Source organism: Lonchura striata, chromosome 10 (genome assembly GCF_046129695.1).
Source record: "Lonchura striata isolate bLonStr1 chromosome 10, bLonStr1.mat, whole genome shotgun sequence".
Classification (NCBI taxonomy): domain Eukaryota; kingdom Metazoa; phylum Chordata; class Aves; order Passeriformes; family Estrildidae; genus Lonchura; species Lonchura striata.
The window spans coordinates 2,209,320-2,231,679 of NC_134612.1; the positions used below are offsets into that span (position 1 = coordinate 2,209,320).

General features: G+C 49.3%; 1 protein-coding gene across 1 annotated transcript; it reads right to left on the bottom strand.

Annotated features, from left to right (window-relative positions):
* Positions 1-14,283: 14,283 nt before the first annotated feature.
* On the bottom strand, positions 14,284-16,438 carry LOC110484864 (transcription cofactor HES-6). The gene is made up of 4 exons (XM_031505692.2): positions 16,304-16,438; positions 15,808-15,903; positions 15,585-15,663; positions 14,284-15,262 (listed from the first exon to the last, which is right to left on the bottom strand). Exons 1-4 carry the CDS (start codon positions 16,361-16,363, stop codon positions 14,808-14,810), a joined length of 690 nt encoding a protein of 229 aa, XP_031361552.1. The 5' UTR covers positions 16,364-16,438; the 3' UTR covers positions 14,284-14,807.
* Positions 16,439-22,360: the final 5,922 nt, after the last annotated feature.

Here is a 22,360-nt window from a genome sequence, read left to right on the forward strand (position 1 = left end):
CCTTCGTGTACATCCCCCTCCTTTGCTCTTCCTTCCTTCCAGCCTCTGGGGTGAGGTGGAGAGGGGATGAGTATGCAGAGTCTGGGTGGCTGAGCTCCACCTGGAAGGCAAAGCTGCACAATTCCCCTCCTTGCAACCAAAACCCCATTCAAGGATTCCAACAGCCAAGCCAGCTGGTAACAGGAATAAACTTGGCTGGTTTTTAATAAATTTTTGCCATCCCCAAATCTGGGCTAAAAATCCATCTTCTCCCCAAAGGTGACAAATGCTGCCAGTTGTCCCACTTTGTGTCTGCACCACCCAAACCCTGTAACTCAGCAGTGACCCTAGGATTGAACTCCACAGAGTTCCTCATTGTGGGCTACACATTGCACCTGAACTTTACCACCAGCGAGGCACTCCTGGCCTGCCTGCTGTTACATTCCCCACCTGGAATGCACCACACAAGGCAGCAGCACAATAAAAGCCAACAGATGAGCTGAGTGGAACCATTTGGTGCTTTGCTGTGCTCAGCTCAAGGCTCTGCTACCAACATCGGGGTTCCAAGAGCAGGGAAGGAACCCCACAACATTATAGATGCCTGATGGTTTCACCCTTCATGGAATCCCTTTGTTGAGTTTTTTTCTTTCAGTTCATCCCAGTTTTTCTTAGTGAAGTATGTCTTCTGAAATTTCACTGAAGGTGCACACTGAAATCAGCAGATCATCTTGGTATTTTTGTGCAGGAGTTGTGGTTTCCAATTAGCTGTTGTCCCATGGATATCCAGGCAGTGTTGGTCATGCCTCCCAGGGGGATGTATTTTGGCAGTTTTACCTGGCCTGAGTCACTAAATTTAGCAGGGCTTTGTGTGGATTAAGTGCTGTGTGCCGTACTTGGCAGAATCCATCTGCTCAGAGCAAACCTGGGCCATTTCTCTCTATTGCTCATTTTCTTTAAATATAGCTGTGCTGCTAGTCCCTTGATCATCTGAAACCAGGAAAGGGTCTGGTCCTTGGCAAGATTGCCTCTCACACCTGATGTAGGGTGCAGAGGAGGATGGGGGAGAAACTGTTCATTGCTGTGCTCTTGAATTACTGTGCATCTCATTTCTCCAGATCAGACACTGGAACAACACCTGCATGCACCCCTCCACCACCCACAGCAGCTCCTGCTCTGTACAAGCAACAGCCAGGGCTGTGTGCGCCCACACTGCCCCAGAACAGCTCACCTGGGCTGGAATTTGGCTTTGCTCAGCCTGTTAGAGGCCTCCACTGCTCTTGCAATCAGTATCTGTTTCTAAGTTGTGGGTTTGTTTCCTAGAGCCCATTCAAGTGTGATTTCAGAGTCTCACTAGGCTTTTGCAATAACACACTCGCTTGAAGGAAAGAAGGAAGAGATGCAGTTTTCAGAGAAGAAAGTACCTGTGGGCATCCTAGGAACCAGTTTCAAATCCCTGTGCCTGTCCTTTCCAGAGCCCAGCAATGACACCAAGTCTGGAGTTTGGGGTTACCCTGCACCATGTACCTTCCAGGAGCTCTGGGGTGCGGGGGCACGCAGCAGCTCTTGCACTGTGGTGTTGTACAAAGCCAGGGCGGGGGCTGGCTGCCATCCTCTCGCTCCTGCCTGGAGGGTCATTGCAGGAGCTGCCCTGTTCCTGCAGCTGGGACAGTCCCCGGAGTTCCCATAAATACAGATTGTCACAGCAGGCTGGAATGCTGTCCCTGCTGGCAGACACCGGCCGGGAGGTGCTGCACACCCTGCCCACGGGGCTGCAGGCTGGTTCCGGCGGAGCCCAACCTGGTCCGAGGGCTCCGTGTGCTGGAAAAGTCTCTCCTCCCACCCGAGCTTCCAAAGAAAGGCTCAGCAGTCTCTGTTGTCTGGTCTCAAGGCAGTTTATTGCAAGTTATCTAAAAGATTTTCTTTTGGGGCTGCTGTGGTTTGCTCACAGCTCAGGCAGAGGCACACACACACCCTGACATCCTCTCTGACCCCGACTGCTTCTTCTCTCCCCTCCCAGGGCTGCTGCTGTCTTTGATATGGTACATTACATGATAAATGTTTATAGTTTTTCCCCAATGCCTATTACCTATATTCAATGGTGATTTTCTATCTTTTATATGGTACATTACGTGTGACATGGTTACCGTTTTTCCCCAGTGCCCATTACCTATATTAAATGGTGCTTTTCTACTCTAAACCAATCTGGGAGTGCCAACATCACCAAGAACATGGAGGTGAGGAAGGAGAAAGAGGAAGGACAGGGCAGGCCCAAATCCCTCCATCTTAAAACCTCTGACCCCCATGTACAAAACCAAAACCCCCTGTACAGGTGCTAAACCCCCCCGTACAGCACTAAAAAATTCTTCCCTCTACTTTGTGGCTACTTCTACTCTAACATCTAAACTTTTGTGACTTCTTGTTCTTCCTGCAAGGCTGGTAAATCATTCCATGGTTCAAACACAAAATCACAGCTGTTTCCAGCTGCCTGCCAGGGTCTCAAATGCTTCTGATCTGGGCCTGGAACCTCCAAAAATGTCTGAGGGACATTTTGAGTTCCAGCAGTTCCCCTCTCCAGTCCCAGTTTGGAAAGGGCTGCCTGTGCTCAGAACCTCAGCAGGTATCTCTGTTTTCTGAGGCTGGCATGTGGAGTCACTCAAGGGCAGGTTGTTCTCAGGTGGAGCACTACCTGTGCAGGGCAATCTTTGTCGATGGCAGTTCATTCCTGTACCTGGGTTTCTCACAGGTATGATGTACATGGATTATTGCCCCTCAAAGCAGGTTTGGTGGTCATCCATTCCAAAGTTACATGTGAAATGAAGTATTTCCAAGAGACCAACATGGAGTTTCTCCTCCCCTGGCCTGCCTGTGCTGTGTCTCCTCCAGAGACATTTCACCTCCTTCTCTGCAGCTCTGTTCCTCTGACTGGATTTGATACCACCCAGAAAGGTGGGTTTCACCCACTGGTAGACAGTGGACCAATTGTGGCTCTGGTAAAGGGGTTGGTTGTGCAGATTTTGGAACCAGATTAGAATCCAAAATTCCCCTCTGCTGGGGAAGGGGTGGGGTGCCAAAATTCAACTCTGAAAACACCTTTTCTCCTGATGAATAGCCCCTGCTGCTCGCTGCTCTGTGAGCTGAGAAAAGCTGCCAGTCCCTGGGCAGACAAGGTGAGATGTGCTCATGTCTGGGGTCAGGTTTGCAGTGGAGGATAGCACGGTGGGAGCACAAGGTGTGGTGAAATTCCTGGAGAAAATGATCTCCAGCAATCCAAACGGGAGTTCCCGTGTGCTGCAGGCATCAAAGCAGCCCCCCAGTGCAGGTGAGAGCCTGGGCTGGTCCCTGTGCCATGGCCAGACTCCACATGCCTCTGGTTTTGTTACTCATGCCTTAATCTTTTTATTCCCTTGGGGAAACTCATAAAAGTAATTGTAAAATCTCTGGCAAGGCGATGGGAGGAGAGGGAAGCGTGGGGAGATCCCTGCCCCAGCTGCTCTGTGGGTGCTGCAGCCGCCTCAGGCTGAGCTCCCCCCTTCCCAGGAGCACCCGTGGGGGGACTCACCCATCTCCTTCCCCTTCTGGCCCCCCAAAAACCTCCCCTGGAGAGCACGGAACCAGCACACAGTCCCCAGCCCTGCGGTGTCCTCAGCCCTGGGCTGCTGGGTGGAGGGCACGGCTGGGGGACCAGCCAAGAGCACCAGGGGATGAGACCTTCTGGAGAGCATCTCCTGCACCGTGAGGCTGCCCCATCCCTTGGGAAATGGGATTAGGGCAAATATTTTGCTGTATCCCACAGAGAAGAGCACCGAGCTGCCGGGTATTTGATCGGTCGGCGGGATCGCTCTCAGCTAAGCCAGGGTGCTTAACATCAGGAAATCCCTCAGCACTGCAGCCTTTGAAGGCAAATGTGACCCTTTGATTGGCAGCCCTAAATCTGACTGGACTTAAAATAGAACCTCAGCATCAGCTCTCTGAAATTCAGCTCTCCTCAAGCTTCATTTTTTTTTGGCCCCGCTTAATTCTGATTTCGACGTAGAGGCATTATAATTAGGCAATTTGCAAATGGAAACCATAAAAAGAAAGCAAAATAAGGCTGTGCTATGGAGTGACAGCCCTGTGCTTGCCCTGTTAACTCTTTCCCTGGGCCATCAGAGATGGGATGCTGTGTTGGGTGAGCTCCTACTCTCATCTAAAGTGATTCTTATGCTCTGGTTTTGTAACAGGTATTTTGAGCAATGGAGCAAGCAGGGGAAATTCCAGCCTCTGACCTGGCTGACAGACACCAAACACTCCTGCACAGCTCAGAGGGTCTCCAGGCCAGAGGCCACTTACACCAGTCTCACAGTAGCAGTGGGTGAAGCCTCATGCTAAGAGCTCTCTTCTTCTTTTCCACCTCCATTGCCAGCTGTCTGCAATATTTTTGATTGCTTACCGCAGCCAAAGAAGAGTGAAATCCACACATACTTCACCCCAGAGTTGGGAGTTTTTCACCAGTAATTGAACAGCCCTTTGTGCCTGCTTTGCAGAGCACCTCAAATGAGACACCTCACACTGCCAACAGCTGCACAGCACAGGACATCCATGACAAAGATTTCTTTCTTTGTTTGATTTTCATTATTCTGCTTCACTGCAAAATCCCTTCCAGTTATACCAGTATAAAAGCAGTGGGTAAACAAAGCTGATTTTGCTTGTCTGGTGTGTTGATGCCACCGGTGGGTTTTGCTGTGCTGGGGAGTTTTGCCAGTGTGGCTGCACCAGCAGGACTGGTTAAGGGCAGGTGGCAGGAGCTGGATGTGTATCAGTTGACTGGCAGCCAATACTCTACATCTCCTGCTCAGTCACTGCTGGCTCAGGAATATGCTGAGTGAGGGTGTTGCTCCCTGAGCCAGCATCCAGTGTGCTGTGGGCAAGGCATGGCTGATCCCTGCTCCTACCTAGGAGCAGGAATGTGGGGTGGGCTTCCCATCACTGGCAGCAGAGCGTGCCAGGGAAGTGTGTGCATCTGTTTGTGGGCCTGTGCCCACATTCCCTCACCCCATCACACCTTGAGGTTGGAGGTTTTTCCTCAGGGCTCCCCAAAGTGAGATATTCCAGCATCCAAAGCCTGAGCTGTGTGTAAAATCCAGGCCCAGGCAGGCAGGGAGCCTCAGCTGGGGCTGTGCCCTGGCAGTCTGAACGGGCTCTTGGAGGGAAACCTTTTGCCTGACCATTTCTGTCCCCCTGACCTGCATTCAGACACTTCAGAGTCATCTGCTGGGGAGCTGCCAGTGGCACACTGCTCTCTTTGGGTCTGGGTCATGCACAGACACGCAGGGGAAAGAATTCCTCCCCTCACCTCCTTATCTCCCCAGGAGGAATGCAGAGCAGCTTTCATCCAGTGTACACACACCATGCTGTCTCCAGGAATAACCTTCTGAAATTACCTTTGGAGCTTGGGAGAGGGGGATGCTAAAGAGGAGCTGATGGTTTTGAGGGAGCTGGAGAGAGAGGGGAGCATGGAAATAATTAGCATTTCCATCCTCCTTTTTCCTGAAAATGGTGATTCTCTTGCTCTCACATCTCTGAAATATCCCTTCAAAAAAGGAATATTCTTCCTTCTCCACAGCAAACAAACTGTATGATCTTGGAAACAATTTCATCCTGCTTGTGAGTGCAGTAACTCTTAGAAGCCCGAGATGAAGCTTCCTGTCTGTGCCCTGTGTCCGAGGGGCACAGCAGGAGCTGAGCTGGGACTCCTTCGCAGTACCTGGGAATCAGAACTCACCACAAGTGCCCCAGTAGGACTCTGTTGGCAGTGTGTACAAGCCAATTTGCTGCTTGCCTTATGCACTTTACTCCCCTGTCTGTGGTTGTTTGTCTCTGCTCTGCTGTTGCAGTTTCACTGCTGCTTTGGGCTGGTTCTTCTGCCCTCAGTGGTGTTGACTTTATTGTACAAAAATGTGGGGAGGTGCTCAGAGAAGCAATTATTTTGTGTACTGGCTTTAGGCTCCTCATGTTTTGCTGCCTCCTTATCTTTCTGTTTCCCAAGAAGTCTTAGATATTTCTTTATGTGTATGTTTAAATGCATGCACACCCATATATATGTATATATATTTATGTATATACACATGCACATGTGTGGATATATATATATATGGTGGGCCAAAGAAGCCCTTGATGAATTACTGCAGTGTCCCTGCAAATGTGTATTCCCTTCAGGTATTTATTGAGAGGGGTATTCACATATATCTGAAGGAATTTTACCAGCTGGCAGCCGTGTAGCAGTGGTAAGCACAGTCACCAGCCCAGCCCAGCACCGTGCAGCACTGCAGGTGTCTGGAGCTCCATTCAGCCATGGATATTTCATGGCTCAGAGGCAGCCAGACTCCACTCCTCCTCAGCCTTTCCCCTCCCTGTGAAGAGGTGACAAGGTTGAAAAGAGCAGTGTTGAAGCTATGAAACACCTCTGGGATAAGGACACCTGCCTTTTAGGAGGTGGTTATTGCCCAATGTGCTGTGGTTTCTGTCCCAGCTGTGGAAGGAGCGTTGTTTGGGAATGGCAGAGCCCTTGGTGCTGCAGTGAAGCTGCTCCTGCTGTCCCGGCTGGTCCCTGTGACTGATGTCAGCATTAAAACCAGCACTTCCATGTGAATGGAGAATGTCCTGTCCAGCTGGCAGCAGTGGGTCTGTCCGAGGGGAAGCCGCTGGCCCAGGCTGGCTCCTGTGCCAGGGGTGCTTTGCTGGTGGCTGCCTGGAGCTGTCTGTGCTCCCTGCGGATGCTCCCTGGACTCGGCAGCTGATGGCAGGCGGGCACTGCCCAGAACCATCTCAGGCTGTCTGCCAGGGGCTGTGCAGGGGTGTGCCCTGGGCAGCAGGTGCCTCCTGGCCAGACGTGCTGCGGTGCCCAGGAGCGCAGCGGCAGCCCGCCCGCCCGGCTGCAGGGCAGGGGAGCTGTCTGCACGCCGGGCCAGGCCCCTCTGATGCGCAGCCAGCCGCTGGTGCTGACACAGACAGCTGCATGAAAGGTGTGCAAAATCCCCCCCAGCGGCTAGGATTGAAGCCGTCAAACCAAAAGCTTGTGGAAACACTTAAGGCTCCATCTGGGGCAGCCATCTTTCCCTCCAGAAGCAGTGGGAGTTCAGAGATCACAGGCTCTCACTCTACTGGTATTTCATTTTGGAGCAGCCATGTGGTTTTGAGGCAAATTTCCTAATTGTCCTCTCTCTCTGCACACTCCGTGGGCTGGCAGTGCAGTTTTTTTCAGACAAACTGGGTTCATTCTGGTAGAAACCAGATCAGAAGTTCTGCCTGAGCTTGCACCAGATGTTCTCCAGCTGTGGAAGAGGATGTGGTGGATGGAAGCAGCAGCTGGTCCTCTGGGCAGCTGGGAAGGACATGCTTGTCTAGGTGCTTGCTCCAGGAGATTCAGCCTGGCTGGGAGTGCCATCCTGGAGCAGCACACATGGGAGGTGCAGGAGCCTCAGGACCAACTGCTTCAGCCAACTCCTCTACCACACACCATTCTTTGCTCTCGTAGGCACTGCCCTTGAGCTTATGTGACCTTGAGCCCTCGCTGAGTAGTGGCCTCAAGTGGGTGTTGAAGTTGAGTTCTCCAGGGACCACAGGTCATCTCGCTTGTGTCCCACACCTGCAGCTGCAGCGTGGCCTGTGCTGAAGTGTTTGCAGGCTTTGCTCTGCCAGGGTGAGGGTGGAGTACCTCCCTTTTGTGGTGGGGTCAGCAAGGGCCATCAGGAGAGCACTGTCTGCTGTTTTACACAGTAGGTGTTTGACAGAATGGCCAGGATGGTTTTCTTCCTCCCCTTCTTCTTGCTGAGACCTCTGTCAGAACAGATGCTGGCTATTCCCTGGGGTCCCTGTGATCTGGAAAATAATTGCAGCCATCCTGGGACACCTTGGGAAGGCCCCTGCTGCCTTCTGCAGCTGTAAAAGCACCTTTGCTGGAGAAAATCAGAGTCTGGGAGGCACTGGGCTGGCAGCTGGAGGTGCTTTGCTGTAGGGGCAGAGCAGCAGCCAGCTCGCTCCCTGGCTGTGCTGCACTGGGCTGAGCAACCCGACCAGGAGATGCACTGGGCCAGGGAGCTCCCCCAGCAGCACTCCCGAGCTCACCACCTTCAGGCTCTGTCCCTCAGCTGCCACTGGCCTGGGCAGGGCAGCAGAAGCCCCAGGTGAGGGCTCAGAGCAGGGCCAGTGTCCCTGCAGCTGTTGAGGAACAGCTGGAACACAGAGCGGCTCTTTCCAGGCTCAGTGCCAAAGTCTCCTGCTCCTCCTTGTCAAGCTGGGGTAACATCTCACCCACACTCTTCCTGTGTGAATCACGGGTGCCTGCAGTGGCCAGGCACCACCTCCAGCAGGAAGGGCAGAGCTACTCTGACAGGGACATCCCCTCCCAGCCAGCTGATAAGGGGAGATGGGAGAAAACCTCTCATGAAAGCAACGGAGGGTCACTCCTCAGAAGCAAAGCATCTCCCAGGCACACACTAAGCTTCCCCAGCACAGCTCGGTGCTTCCATGGTACCTTTGTGTTGTGTTGGAGGATGAGCAGTGCCTGGTCTGGGGGCACAGCCCCTCGTGTGGGGCGAGTTCAGACAGGGCTGGGGCTGGGCACTTTGGGTCGGGTGGGAGAGCTGGGCTGACAGTACCATTGCCAGCACAGGGCAGCATGGCAGGAGAGCAGCTGGGTGTCCCATGCCTGCTGGGGAAGGCTGGGAGCAGTGGGAAGGTTGGGCCAGGCACTGCCTGCCCTGGGGAAAGGCTCCAGTGGTAGCAAAGGAATGTTTGCACAGAGGGACAGGGAAGAGGCAAGTGCTGGAGTTGGGAAGACAGTGGAGAAGTGATTCATATGGCTGTCAGTTGGAGAGGTGCTTTTTAAGTCCTGCTTCATCTCTTTAATCTGTGCAATCCCTGGCATCTTGCTTCTGCATTTCATCTGGAGATCTCTGAGATGAATACAGCAGGATGCTGGAAAAATTCAGGTGCAGAGCAGGTGGAGGTGAGAGCTGGGACTAGAACAAGAGCAGCTGCCTCACTCTGTGCTGCTGAAACTGTGCCTGCTCTGGAGAACTCTGGGGCTGCTGACACCCAGCCCAAGGCTGTGGTGGGGTCAGCTGTGCTGGTGACTCAGGGCTCTCCTCTGGTACCTTGGCTCTGTGCTGGAAAGTGCTCTCTGCTCGGGGGTCCTGATGGTCAAGGCAGGACAAAGCCTGGGCTCCTGCAGAGGTTTTCTGACAGGTGTGTTCATGAGGGCAGTGCCAAACCATGGCAGATGCCAGGAGCCACTGGTCTCCTTCTGCCCAGAGTGTTTTGACAGCAACGTGTCTGGTTTGGAGAGCCTGTCTGTGCAGGTGTTGCTTTCCTTCTGTTCAGTGACCAGGCTGTTCTTCTATCACACCCATCAAAATAACATCTCAGCACTTCTGAGGAGTACATGAGGTGATGTGGTTGCTATCCCATGTAGATTGCTTGTTCTCACAGCCTCTGCAGTGGGAAGAGTACATATTTTAAAGTGCTTGCTTTGTACTTTAATACCCACGTAGGCTAAGGAGGGCAGGATTGGGGACAGAGAAGCTTGAGGTTATGTGGTTGCTCCTGAGTGGTTTCTTCCCACAGTCCAGAGGGACCCAGGAAAGTCCCAGCTCCTACACAGGGGTGCTCTGCCCTTGTTTTTGGGGCTGCTCTGTCCCAAGGAGCTCAGCTGTGGCTGCCCTGCCTCACGTCATCCTGCCTAACATTTGCTTTTCTCAACGTGTGAAAGAGAAACAAACAGCTTGAGCAGTGGGAGATGGTGCAGACATGGGCAGGTGCTTCTGGGGCTGCCAGTTAGCCACTTTCAGGTGATGCCACTTGGAGTGAAAACAGTCCTTCAGCAGACTCCTGCTGCTGCGATGAAGGAGGAAGAGGAGGCTGGGCAGAGAGGAGGGGGTTTGGAAGAACTCCCAGTAAAGGAAGGGCCAACTTGGCAGTGGCCAAGCAAGTCATTCCCAGCTGAGCAGCTTCCCAATAGCCACCAAAGCTTCTGTGCTGCCCTTTTCCCTTGCCTCCCTGGGAAGGGAGCCTGGAGAGGAGGCAGCATTCCTGTTTCTCCTCAGTGGCATTTTGCAGAGCAGAATGGATAGTCCTTCAGCCCTGAAGAAGAGCCCTTTGAGCTGTTGCCAGAGGACCCAATCTCTTTGTGGCAGCAGATGTAGGATTGATTGAAGAAGTCCATTTGCTTGGTGGTGTTAGCTGTGGAGAGCTTGATAGAAATGTTCTAATGCACTTTTCAATTCCAAAGATGTGGTAAGATTTATGCAATTTATGCTGCCTAATGCAGGAGCCATAGGAGAGTCTTGGCGCAAAGTGTTCCCAGGTAGGTCCATGGTGGTGCCTCCAGCCATGCTCTCACCAGGATTTTGACTTAGAGATTAAATATCTCTGCAGTGCAGAACAGACCCAGGGCTGGCTTCAGCTTCTGCTGCATTATTCATGAGTATGTGGAAGCTCTGAAAAATGTGGCAAACTTTGGATTAGGTTCTCAACACAGCATTGCTTCTCAAGAGATGAAATGTGAGCATGTCCCTGTGAGGCAGGAATGCACAGGCTGGAAGCTGTGGGAGGATGGCATTTATAAAGGGAAAGTGAAGTCTTTGCTGTTCTGCTGCTGGTGGGTTTGGTTTCCTTTCCTCCCAAGAGGATCACTTCTGTGATCTGCAAGCACTCACAGCCATGGCAGCACTGTTCAGAGCACTGTGAAAACATTGCAATTGCTTTTGCATGGGGTTTTGCACAGCCAGGCTTTGTTGGGAGTGCAGAGGATCAGGAGCCCCTCCAGACCCTCTGGAGAGGTTACGCTGGCAGCACAGAGTCTCCTTTTTGCCAAAGTGAGCACTCAACAAAAGTCAAGTGAAGATGCAGCTCACATTCCCTTTTTCTGCTCTGTGCTCAGCCACTCAGGTAGTGATGTGCAGGGACTCAGCACCACTCCTAAATCTCTAAAGCATTTTGGCCTTGTCACTGAGGGTGGCTGTGGGACCCTCAGGCTGGGAGGAGGAGTGAGGGGGAAGGCAGGGATGCTCAGAGACCCCAGGGGTTATGTGTGTCACAGGGAAGACAGCCTGGCAGGGCCCCAATTTCTCTTCCATACTGATGAAGCTCTGTACTTTCCTAGTGGGAAAGGGTTTGGTCCTGTTGTCTGAGAAATAAGTGAGAGTTTCCCTCTTGGTTTGCATGAGAGCAGGTCTGGGAGTGAAGTTTCCATAAAGGGGACTGTTGTGCCTGTGGATGTTCTGTCCACCTGGGCTTATGTTGCTATAAAAGGCAAGGTTGTACTGAAGGCATGTGAGGGTCTTGAGGCTTGGGTCCAGGCATACCCACATCCCTGTGTGCTCAGCAACTGATCTCTGTGTTTTAATTCTCCATTCACAAATACATGCCTGGAACATCAGTTTGGCAGGGGACAAAGCCCAGCTCTGCTGCTGTCCCAGCCCTGCATGTGCAGCACCCAGCAAACAGGTCTGTCTGGCCATGCCTGAGCCCAGCAATCTGGTGTGGGTGCTGGTGCTGGCTGTTTTCAGCCTGCATTGAGCTGTCTGTGCCTCCAGACCTGTCTGTGCCTCGGGCATGCAGTCCCAGCTGGGAATGGGGGTGCAGCCTGGAAGGTGCTGGGGGATCCATCCCTGGGCTGTCCTCTGGCAGTGCAGGGTCACAGCCACTGGTGCCTGCTCAGGTGTGAGAGCAGCACCTGTCTGGGCTCTGCTGCTGTGTCTGAGCCTGTGTGAGTGAGGGCAGCTTCCACCAGCAGCTGCCAAGGACAGAATTCACAGAACCACAGAATGACCAGGCTGGGAGAGACCCTCATGATCATCGAGTCCAACCCAGCCGCAACACCTCAACTCAACCCTGGCACCCAGTGCCACATCCAGGCTTTGTTAAACACACCCAGGGGTGGTGACCCCACCACCTCCCTGGGCAGCCATTCCAGAGCTTTATCACTCTTTCAGTAAAATCTTTCTCCTAACATCCAATCTATATTTCCCTTGGCACAGCTCAAGGCTGTGTCCTGGTTCTGTCAGTGCTGCCTGGGGAAAGAGCCCAGCCCCACCTGGCCACAGCCACCTTTCAGGAGCTGTGCAGTGATGGGTCACCCCTGATCTCCTTTTCTCCAGGCTGAGCACCCCCAGCTCCCTCAGGGGTTCCTCACAGGGTTTGTGTTCCCAGCCCTTCAGTGCTCTCCACTCTGCAGCTGGCAGGAGGAGCTGCTCCCTTCCTCCTCCTGGGGAGAAGATGGGAGCAGCTGGCAATGCATTTTTGGGTTGCCAGTGGAGAGGTGCTTATGTTGAAGAGCAAAGTGTTATTGCTCTTGTACAGTCCTGGCTTTGTTGAAACCAGATGGATTTGAAGTAAATATGGAGTTCCTTTGTCAAAGGTAATTAGAAGCTGAAATTCATGTGTCTTTCTGAAGACACGTGTTTTTTTTTTTTACTGAACACTAGTGACTCGCAATGGATTCCCACATTTCTGGTTGGATAGAGGACAAGGAGATGATATAAAAAGTCACCCTTGGTTTGAAATGAAGGCAATGAAAAATGAGTGTCTTGTACTCAAAGTGTTGCTGGAGATTGTTGGCCAAGTATTGCAGTCTCACTGTCCTATTTTTAAACTCTCTCACCAGCTGTAATGTGACCCTTCCCTCCACACCCACAACAGAAAAAAAAGCCCTTACTGATTAGAAACAGGAAATAATAAAACTCACTAACCACAAAGTATTTTCAAAGACACAAAATAAGCAAGCAGAGATAGTGGGAAATAGATATTTCCTGCTGATCTCCTTTCAGCAGAATAACCATACCTAATAATTACAGTCACTGGGGATTTGCAGCTTTTAGAGGGAATGTATGTTTTTAAGATGATGCTGTCAAACTGCAGTAAAATATTTTCATCAGTCCCTCCCAGCATAGCAACAAGGTGGCCACAAGTCCATGAGATGCATTGCTGGCACCTTCTAAAAGTGCAAGAGCACTTCAGGTCCGGCCTGGGGGAGGAGCTGCTCTCTTGCTGGTCACCCTGCTGTGCAGTGGAGGCTCCCGGTGGGTGCAGCTCTGGGGGCTCTCATGGGGTGGGGTTTTTATCTCAACTCAGCTTGTGACAGCAAACTGGGGGGATTTAATGCCTTTTCTCTGCCAGGATTCTGCAGTTTTCTTTGCCTGATTGGCTTCTCTACCCATGAGTGTTCTGTGAGCTTTGCTGCTGCGGTTTGCTTGGGGTGGCCCCACCTCCCACTCTCCTCTGCACCTTTGCGGTGGGATGAGGATGATGATGATGATGATGATGTGTATTTTTCACATTGGTGGTCACTCCAAAGGGCCCCATCAGGAAATGGGGCAGTCTTCATTTTCAGGCAGAGGGTGGGAACTCAGGTTGAGGTTTGTGCAATTCTGTGTCTTTAGCTGCCCCCCGACCCGCCTTGCCTCTTTGCAGCCAGGTGTAGCCCCGTTGTTTCTCCTGCCACTGCTCCTAATGAGAGGGCTGGATAAAAGGGAAGGCGTCACAGAAAAAGATGCTAAACCTGGAGGTGCTGGCTTTCACTCCTTCAGCGCCTCATCCAATAGATCTCGCTGCATAATGAGCCCCTCGAACTGCAGGGCCGTTCATTAGTATGCGCCGTGTTTGTTTAAGAGCTCCCCGCTCTTTTCTTTCTGCTGGGAGCACTTCTAACTGCCTTGGAGATGAAAAACGGGCACCAAATGCTGCCAGCAAGCGGGCAGATCTGTCCTAATCTCCTCGGTCCAATTCGCAGGGAATTTTACCTTCTGCCCTCTAGATGAGCTCTGTGATTCAGGTATAAGTAAAAGCTAAAGCATTTAAAAATGTAAATCTGAAAGTAAAAGCGAAATCAGATCCAGGCAGATAAACCCAGCTCCCTATTTCCTTCATAACTTCTGAAGTGTTCCTGTGATCCGGGCAATGCTGTCTGTGTGTGCGGTGAACGCTGCTTTCCTACAAAGTATCAGGGGCAACCCCCAGACCAGCTGTTTCAACTGCATGGGGGAAAAGCTGTTTGTGAAAGAAGCAAATAAAAGCAGATGCTCAAACACCCTTTATTCAGAGCACATGGGACAAGGCTGGGAGAAATGTCAGTCATTATCTTTAAAAAGTTTATTTAGAACTTTTAGTTATGGAAACAAAAAAGTTTCCCTAAATATAACTCTATGTAACATATATATATATATACACACATATGTACTCACAAGCTTAAGAGCAATGTCAGGCTGGGAACAGCACAGCCAGAGCGAGCAACCCAGAGAGCATTTCTAAACAGCCTAAAAAGTCCAGACCAAGTCTCTCCCTTTCTCTCTCTCTTTTTTTTTTCCCTCCTAAACATTGCAGCACTTTTACAGGACTCAACACTGGAATCTCCCACACTGCGCAGGGATAATAATAAAAATAAAAAGCATAAAAGACCAGTCGCTTACCCTTTTATCCAATAAAGGGATCTCAATGGCTTATGTGAGATATTAAGGTAAATTTGATGCCAGAGAGGGTCGTTGCTTGTTGTCTTGTATTTTTATTAATAGAAAGTTAATTATTTTAGAATGTAGGACAAGAAAACTATGTAATTATTATACACTAAAGAGCACGAGAGTATTCTAGACAATAATTTAGATGTATTAAATAAATAAAAAATAATAGCAGCCTTCTACAATGCAGGCTACACGTAGGTTTACTTCGGCTTGAAGTACCCAGGTCTTTAGTACACCTACAGGAACAGATTTGCTCCACAAGTGTTTTAAAGAAACATATCTATAAGATACATACGTAAGAATGTCTAAGGTTAGGACAAAAATCGAAAACACACTTTACCACGGTCTCCACATATCTAATGACCCCATTCTGGGGTTGTTATGGGAAAAATTTGGCTGCAGAACCTGTCTGGGAGGTGCGGCATCAACCTGGTTGAAAAGCGACAGCGCGGGCAGCTGGAAGGAATTTTTGGAAGCGTGCTTGTTCTCCGCGGGGTAGGGGCGCTCCTGCGGCGGGTTCGTGCCTCGAGCGCTGCCCTTGGGGCTCAGGGGGCTTCTGTGCGCCAGGAGAGGCTGCGGAGAGACAGCCGAGCTGCCCGGAGACCTGAGCGCGGCTCTGCAGGGCTCCTGCCCCGACCTGGGCAGGGACTTGAGCAGGTGGTTCAGGAGGCGCGCCCCGAGGCTCTTGTCCATCCACTCGCAGGTGAGCAGCAGGTTGTGCACCTCGTGCATGCACTGGATGTAGCCGGTGCTGTACCTCTGCTGGGCTTCCAGACCCACCTTGGAGTCGGCTGTGCGGGACAGGAGACAGGGGAGGCCGGTCAGCGGGGCAGAGCCACGCGTGGCACCGCCGGGGCCGCGGCGCTTGGGAGAGGCTTTGTTTGCGGGAGGAAGGCGAGCGGGTGTGAGAACTGCGCCCAAAGGCAGGAATCGGCTCTGGGAGGGAAAAACGCCTTCCGTGGACGAAGCGGTGCCCGGCTCCATCTCCCCATCTAGCGGAGAAAGCCAAAGCCCGGCGGCAGCTCCGAAAGGCGCTTGTGCCGGGCTGCCGAGGATCCAACCCGCTGGCCCCGGGTAAGGGAGCGGGCACAGGGCAAGGGAGCGGGCACTCACCCATCATCTTGCTGCTCTGGATGTTCTGGAGGTGCTTCACTGTCATTTCCAGGATGTCTGCTTTTTCCAGTTTAGACTGCTGATAGGGAAGAACGCAGCAGTCAGAGGCAAAGAAGGGTTTGCACCATGCCCAGTTGCTCTAAAGATGAGGCATTTCCCTCTCTCCCCCTCCCCAATTTCCCACCAGCAGAAGGACCAAAAGCAGCATAAAGTGAGCACTTACATCCAGGTGAAATGCACCCACAACAGTCTCCTTCAGCTGGTCTAGGCAGTTATTAATCCTTTCCCTTCGCTTCCGCTCAATGAGGGGTTTCCTTAACTGGCAAAGAAAAGGAGCAGGGAAAACTGCAGTTGGTATTTTCATTTCCTCTCCCTGCTGCAGTTCAGCAATGCCAAAGACCCCTCTCCTGTGTGCAGCCAGCACAGGGTGACACAGTGCTCAGCAGGGACAAGATGTGAATGGAGCGTGTGCCAGCTCCAGCCACGGCCCGTCCCTGAGGTGCATCACCTCTCCTTTCTCCCACTTCCAATCACTTCAAGCACAAAAACTCATTTCACCCGATCAAATGAGAGAGAAGGCAGAGAAAGGAGGCAGGAAAACACCCGCGTGAGTTAAATTCAGAGAAAATATCTTTCTAACGGGAGAAAAAGCTCTGTCCCCTTCCTGTGTCCTGGAAGCAGTGGCCCGGCTTCACACGCCCAGCTCAGGGGACACTCACCTTCCTCTCCTCCTTGCTGCTGGCGACCTTGTGCGTGCCGGAGGTGGCCGTGGCAGTCATCCTGGTCCAGGCGGCCGGCCCGGCTCCGGCAGGACGGGACGGGAGGGAATGAGGCGCTCGGCAGCGGCTCGCTGCCCTTCCAGATGGGCTCTTTGCTGCTCCGCTGCTCCTCGGCTGTATTTATAACCCCGAATTAGCATCTGAAAGGCAACTTTCCTTGGCGGGACTTCTTTTCCCACACGAGGGGTCGAGCCCGGAGGTTTGCGGCCATCAATCAAAGCTGACAGGTCACTGCTTCTTTTCAATGGCCACGCCGGCCCCCCCAAACGGCGACAGATGTCCAGCCTCCGCCGCTGCCTTTGGGGGATCCTTTGTTCGCCCAGGAGGGAAGGAAAATGGGCGCGCTCGGAGCAGCTTGCACGGTCCTCGTTCCGTTCGCGCAGATTCCCAGGGAGGGACACAATAGCCGGGAAGCGGCTGAATTACACCTGGGAAAATGCCTTCTACTCATCTTTTTCTCCTCTATCTCCTTGAAGCGATGCCTATTTTTACCTGCTAACCTGACCCCAGTCGTTTCACATCATTGTAACGGCCTCTTAATTTAATAATAGAGCACTTCAGCTAGGAGTTCCTGCTCCCAGGGATTATTATTACAAGGAAATGACGATCGATTAAAAACTGTTGACAGCAGATACCCAAAGGAAGGTTGTTTCCATACAGAAATACTCTAGGTAAAACACGGGAACTTTATTTACCTCCTGGGAACCTGAATTATCTGTTGCACCTGGGTGGATTGTAGGTAATATGTAACTCTTCTAGTTTTTGGCTGCTTTGCGGTATTTAATATTAAATTTACAGGGTATTGAAGGTGCTAACAATCCTAGACCTGAGTTAGTCCTGTGGAAGCTTTACTTCTTTGGGTTGTTTTCCCCCATGCTGTGAGGCTTGGGTAGCTTTGTGAGGAAAGGGGTTTGTCTGCTTGCTGCTCTGGAATGCTGGGGCAGGGGATGAGGGGCCTTTTGAGGAGGCTTGTGTGGTGTAAGAATGCACTTTTATACTTCCTCACTTCTGCCTGGCTTGGGGGAGAGTAAGAAGGCGTTTTTCATTACCTTGCATTTGCTTTCTGAAGCTGCTTTGCTAATGAGCAGGATCTGGTAGTGTCCTGTTGAGTCCCACAGGTGAAGTCCTTTGGAATGGTGTCGAATGTATCACCTTATTGAAGTGGAGAGGAAGCAGCTGCAGCAGTTCAGAAGCACTGCAAGCCCTCCCAATGCACTGGGAGGATTTCCCAGCTCCCAGGAAAAAGAAATATTTGTATTCAAATAAATGTATACAAATATTCAAATATTTGTATTCAAATAAATGAAAAATAACAGCAGCATTCTACAATGCAGGCTACACATAGGTTTACTTTTATAGGTCTTTAGTACACCTGCAGGAACAGATTCGCACCACAAGTGTTTTAAAGAAACATATCTGTAAGACAGATGGTGCCGTGGCTGCAGAGCCCTCCAGCTCTGGGTGGGGACATTCCCCAGTGATAGCAGCGAGGACATCACGTTGTTCCTTGCCCAAGCACGGTGTGGGTGTGAGTGTGTTTGCTTGTGTGTCAATGCAAACATACCTGCAGCACGTCTGCACGCCCTGCTGCCTGGGCTCATCACCAAAACATGTCCCCAGCCATGGGAGCTGGCAGGCCAAGGCTGTTTGTCAGTCACATGCAGAGCTGGATGCAGTTCCTTGGTTTTATAAGTGCCCTACTTTGGCAACGGCCTGGGATGAGCTGGGGTGGTGGTTGTGCTGGGGGAGGAGGGTTGGGAGGGGAAGGTTCGTACCTTATCCTTTGTGCCAGGTAAGGGGGTGGAGTTCTTATTGCTGGTGTGTTGTCTTCGGAGACAGCAAAAGGAGATCCCACCACCCTGTGCAGGAGGCCCTCACATCAGCCTCACCTGTGAAGACTCCTTTGATTTTCCAAGCTTTTTCCAGTCCAAGGAAACGGATTGTTGCTGATATTTATAAAAGGTGTAGCTGAGGGCACGTTGTTCCAGCAGCTCGGCCTGGAGGAGGCAGGGCTGGGCCAGGGGGCACAGAGCACACTCTGTGTTTTGTGCCGAAGCTGGCAGTGCCTGCCCATCTCCCTCCACCTTGTGCAGAGAGCAGCACCTTCCCAAGGCACTCAGGGCAGCAGGGAGGAGCTGAGATCACCTCAGCTCCTGGCCCACCTGAGCACGGCAGGGGTGTCAGCAAATCCAGAATTACCTAAAAGCTCTGAAAAGCGTGTCCCGTGCCTGCTGGCACTGCTGCAGGGTGCAGCGGGTGCCCCCGTGTTGGAGCCCCCGGTGCCACCAGGAAAGATCTCTCCGTGTCTGGGATGGCAACACCTCCCTCCTCACCCTCTCTCCCTTCCTTGGCCTCCGCTCTGGCTGCTCCTCGCCCTCCCTCCTGCCTCTTTGTCCTGCGGGCTGCCCCGGGCTCCGGGGCTGTTCCAGGGGCCGCCGAGCGCGGCGTGGCAAGGGGGACACCGAGGGGAGGGGAGGCCACGGGCAGCGGGGTGGCCGCGGGGCCCGGCCCCAGCCCGTGCCCAGCCGAGCCCCTTGGCTCGCCCACGGGCATCTGCCGCGGGCGAGCTCATTTCAAGGTTCATTTGTAAGACAGCGCCGCAGTGAAAAAGAAGAGCAGCTTTGGCTCTAAACAGTTATTTTACACCTCTCAGTCACGGCAAAAGCCTTTATTTCGGAGGCGGGGATGCGGGCGGGAGAGCTGCCCTGGCTTTGGGCATGGCTGACATCTGTGCCGTGGATTGCGGGGACCAACATCCCCATGCAAATGAGCATTACAGGAGCTTTCTGCGAATTCCCGCTTTCCTTTTGCCAGGTTTCACTGAAAAGGGGATTCTCCTTTGTAAACAAAGCCTCCTTTTTTTCCTGGGCTTTCCAAAAAAAAAAAAAAAAAAAAAAAAGGAGAGAGGGGTGAGTGCTGCTTCGAGTTTTCTCTTTTTTTTTTTTTTTTTTTTTTTTTTTTTTTTTGTTTTGTTTTGTTTTGTTTTGTTTTTGCTATTTGTCTACACTTCACACCCCGGAGAAAGAAAACAACTTATAACATCTGTTCCCGCAGCATTTAAGAGGGAAAGAAAGGCTGCTGAAAAGGGGGAAAGTGTGGCAGATGTTGGCAGGTTCCCTCGGGCGCAGATGTCCTGCTCCGAGCAGGACTTTGCTGGGGCCGGGCTCCTCTGCGGCTCGGGACACGCGAGCGCCGGGCGGGCGGGGGACGTGGGAAAGCGCCGCCGAACAAAGGCGCCCATTCAGCCAGACCGAGAGCCGTGAACAATCCCATCAGCAGCACAGAAATGGTCAGCAAGGGACGGCGTGGGGGCGGCCGGTGGCCACGGGACGAGGGATTTGCCCGGGCTGCAAGCGGAGTGTCCCTTCGCTGTGCCCTGTGCTCCCTCTGGGGCATCCAGCGCGGAGCTGCGGCCAGGGTCGGTCCTTGCCGAGGCGCCCCGCAGCCGAGTCCCCGCAGCGCAGGGCATGGGGACAGGCACCTGCCGGCACCTGGGCTGGCCAGGCCTGTCACACACTCGCGACAAGGCCAGAGGAGGGACTGTGGGACAGCAGGGATATCTTTGAGGAGGCTTTTAAAAAAGAGCTTCTACCAAGATAGAATAATAATAATAATAACAATAAGAAGAAGGAGAAGAAGAAAAAGAAGTAGAAGAAGAAGAAATAAAAAGAAGAAGAAGAAGAAGAAGAAAAAGAAGTAGAACAAGAAGAAAGAAGAAGAAAAATAAGTAGAAGAAGAAAGAAGAAGAAAAATAAGTAGAAGAAGAAGAAAGAAGAAAAAGAAGAAAAAAAAAGAAGAAAAAGAAGAAGAAGAAGAAAAAGAAGAAAAAGAAGACGAAAAATAAGTAGAAGAAGAAAAAGAAGAAAAAAAAAGAAAAAGAAGAAGAAAAAGAAGAAAAAAAAAAGAAGAAAAAGAAGAAGAAGAAAAAAAAAGAAGAAAAAGAAGAAGAAAAAGAAGAAAAAAAAAAGAAGAAAAAGAAGAAGAAGAAAAAGAAGAAAAAGAAGACGAAAAATAAGTAGAAGAAGAAAAAGAAGAAAAAGAAGACGAAAAATAAGTAGAAGAAGAAAAAGAAGAAAAAAAAATAAGAAAAAGAAGAAGAAGAAAAAGAAGAAGAAGAAAAAGAAGAAAAAAAAGACGAAAAATAAGTAGAAGAAGAAAAAGAAGAAGAAGAAAAAGAAGAAAAAGAAGACGAAAAAGAAGAAAAAAAAGAAGAAAAAGAAGACGAAAAATAAGTAGAAGAAGAAAAAGAAGAAAAAAAAGAAGAAAAAGAAGAAAAAAAAAGAAGAAAAAAAAGAAGAAAAAGAAGAAAAAAAGACGAAAAATAAGTAGAAGAAGAAGAAGAAGAAGAAGAAAAAGAAGAAAAAAAAGACGAAAAATAAGTAGAAGAAGAAAAAGAAGACGAAAAATAAGTAGAAGAAGAAAAAGAAGACGAAAAATAAGTAGAAGAAGAAAAAGAAGAAAAAAAAGACGAAAAATAAGTAGAAGAAGAAAAAGAAGAAGAAGAAAAAGAAGAAAAAGAAGACGAAAAAGAAGAAAAAAAAGAAGAAAAAGAAGACGAAAAATAAGTAGAAGAAGAAAAAGAAGAAAAAAAAGAAGAAAAAGAAGAAAAAAAAAGAAGAAAAAAAAGAAGAAAAAGAAGAAAAAAAGACGAAAAATAAGTAGAAGAAGAAGAAGAAGAAGAAGAAAAAGAAGAAAAAAAAGACGAAAAATAAGTAGAAGAAGAAAAAGAAGACGAAAAATAAGTAGAAGAAGAAAAAGAAGAAAAAAAAAGAAGAAAAAAAAGAAGAAAAAGAAGAAAAAGAAGACGAAAAAGAAGTAGAAGAAGAAAAAGAAGAAAAAAAAGAAGAAAAAGAAGAAAAAGAAGACGAAAAAGAAGTAGAAGAAGAAAAAGAAGAAAAAAAAGAAGAAAAGAAGAAGAAGAAAAAGAAGAAGAAAAAGAAGACGAAAAAGAAGTAGAAGAAGAGAGAAGAAGAAAAATAAGTAGAAGAAGAAAAAAAAGACGAAAAAGAAGAAAAAGAAGAAAAAGAAGACGAAAAATAAGTAGAAGAAGAAAAAGAAGAAAAAAAAGAAGAAAAAGAAGAAAAAGAAGACGAAAAATAAGTAGAAGAAAAAGAAGAAAAAAAAAGAAGAAAAAAAAGAAGAAAAAGAAGAAAAAGAAGACGAAAAATAAGTAGAAGAAGAAAAAGAAGAAAAAGAAGACGAAAAATAAGTAGAAGAAGAAAAAGAAGAAAAAAAAGAAGAAAAAGAAGAAAAAGAAGACGAAAAAGAAGTAGAAGAAGAAAAAGAAGAAAAAAAAGACGAAAAAGAAGAAAAAGAAGACGAAAAAGAAGTAGAAGAAGAAAAAGAAGAAAAAAAAGACGAAAAAGAAGAAAAAGAAGACGAAAAATAAGTAGAAGAAGAAAAAGAAGAAAAAAAAGAAGAAAAAGAAGAAAAAGAAGACGAAAAAGAAGTAGAAGAAGAAAAAGAAGAAAAAAAAGAAGAAAAAGAAGAAAAAGAAGACGAAAAAGAAGTAGAAGAAGAAAAAGAAGAAAAAAAAGAAGAAAAGAAGAAGAAGAAAAAGAAGAAGAAAAAGAAGACGAAAAATAAGTAGAAGAAGAAAAAGAAGAAAAAGAAGACGAAAAAGAAGTAGAAGAAGAAAAAGAAGAAAAAAAAGAAGAAAAAGAAGAAAAAGAAGACGAAAAATAAGTAGAAGAAGAAAAAGAAGAAAAAAAAAGAAGAAAAAGAAGAAAAAGAAGACGAAAAATAAGTAGAAGAAGAAAAAGAAGAAAAAGAAGACGAAAAAGAAGTAGAAGAAGAAAAAGAAGAAAAAAAAGAAGAAAAAGAAGAAAAAGAAGACGAAAAATAAGTAGAAGAAGAAAAAGAAGAAAAAAAAAGAAGAAAAAGAAGAAAAAGAAGACGAAAAATAAGTAGAAGAAGAAAAAGAAGAAAAAGAAGACGAAAAAGAAGTAGAAGAAGAAAAAGAAGAAAAAAAAGAAGAAAAAGAAGAAAAAGAAGACG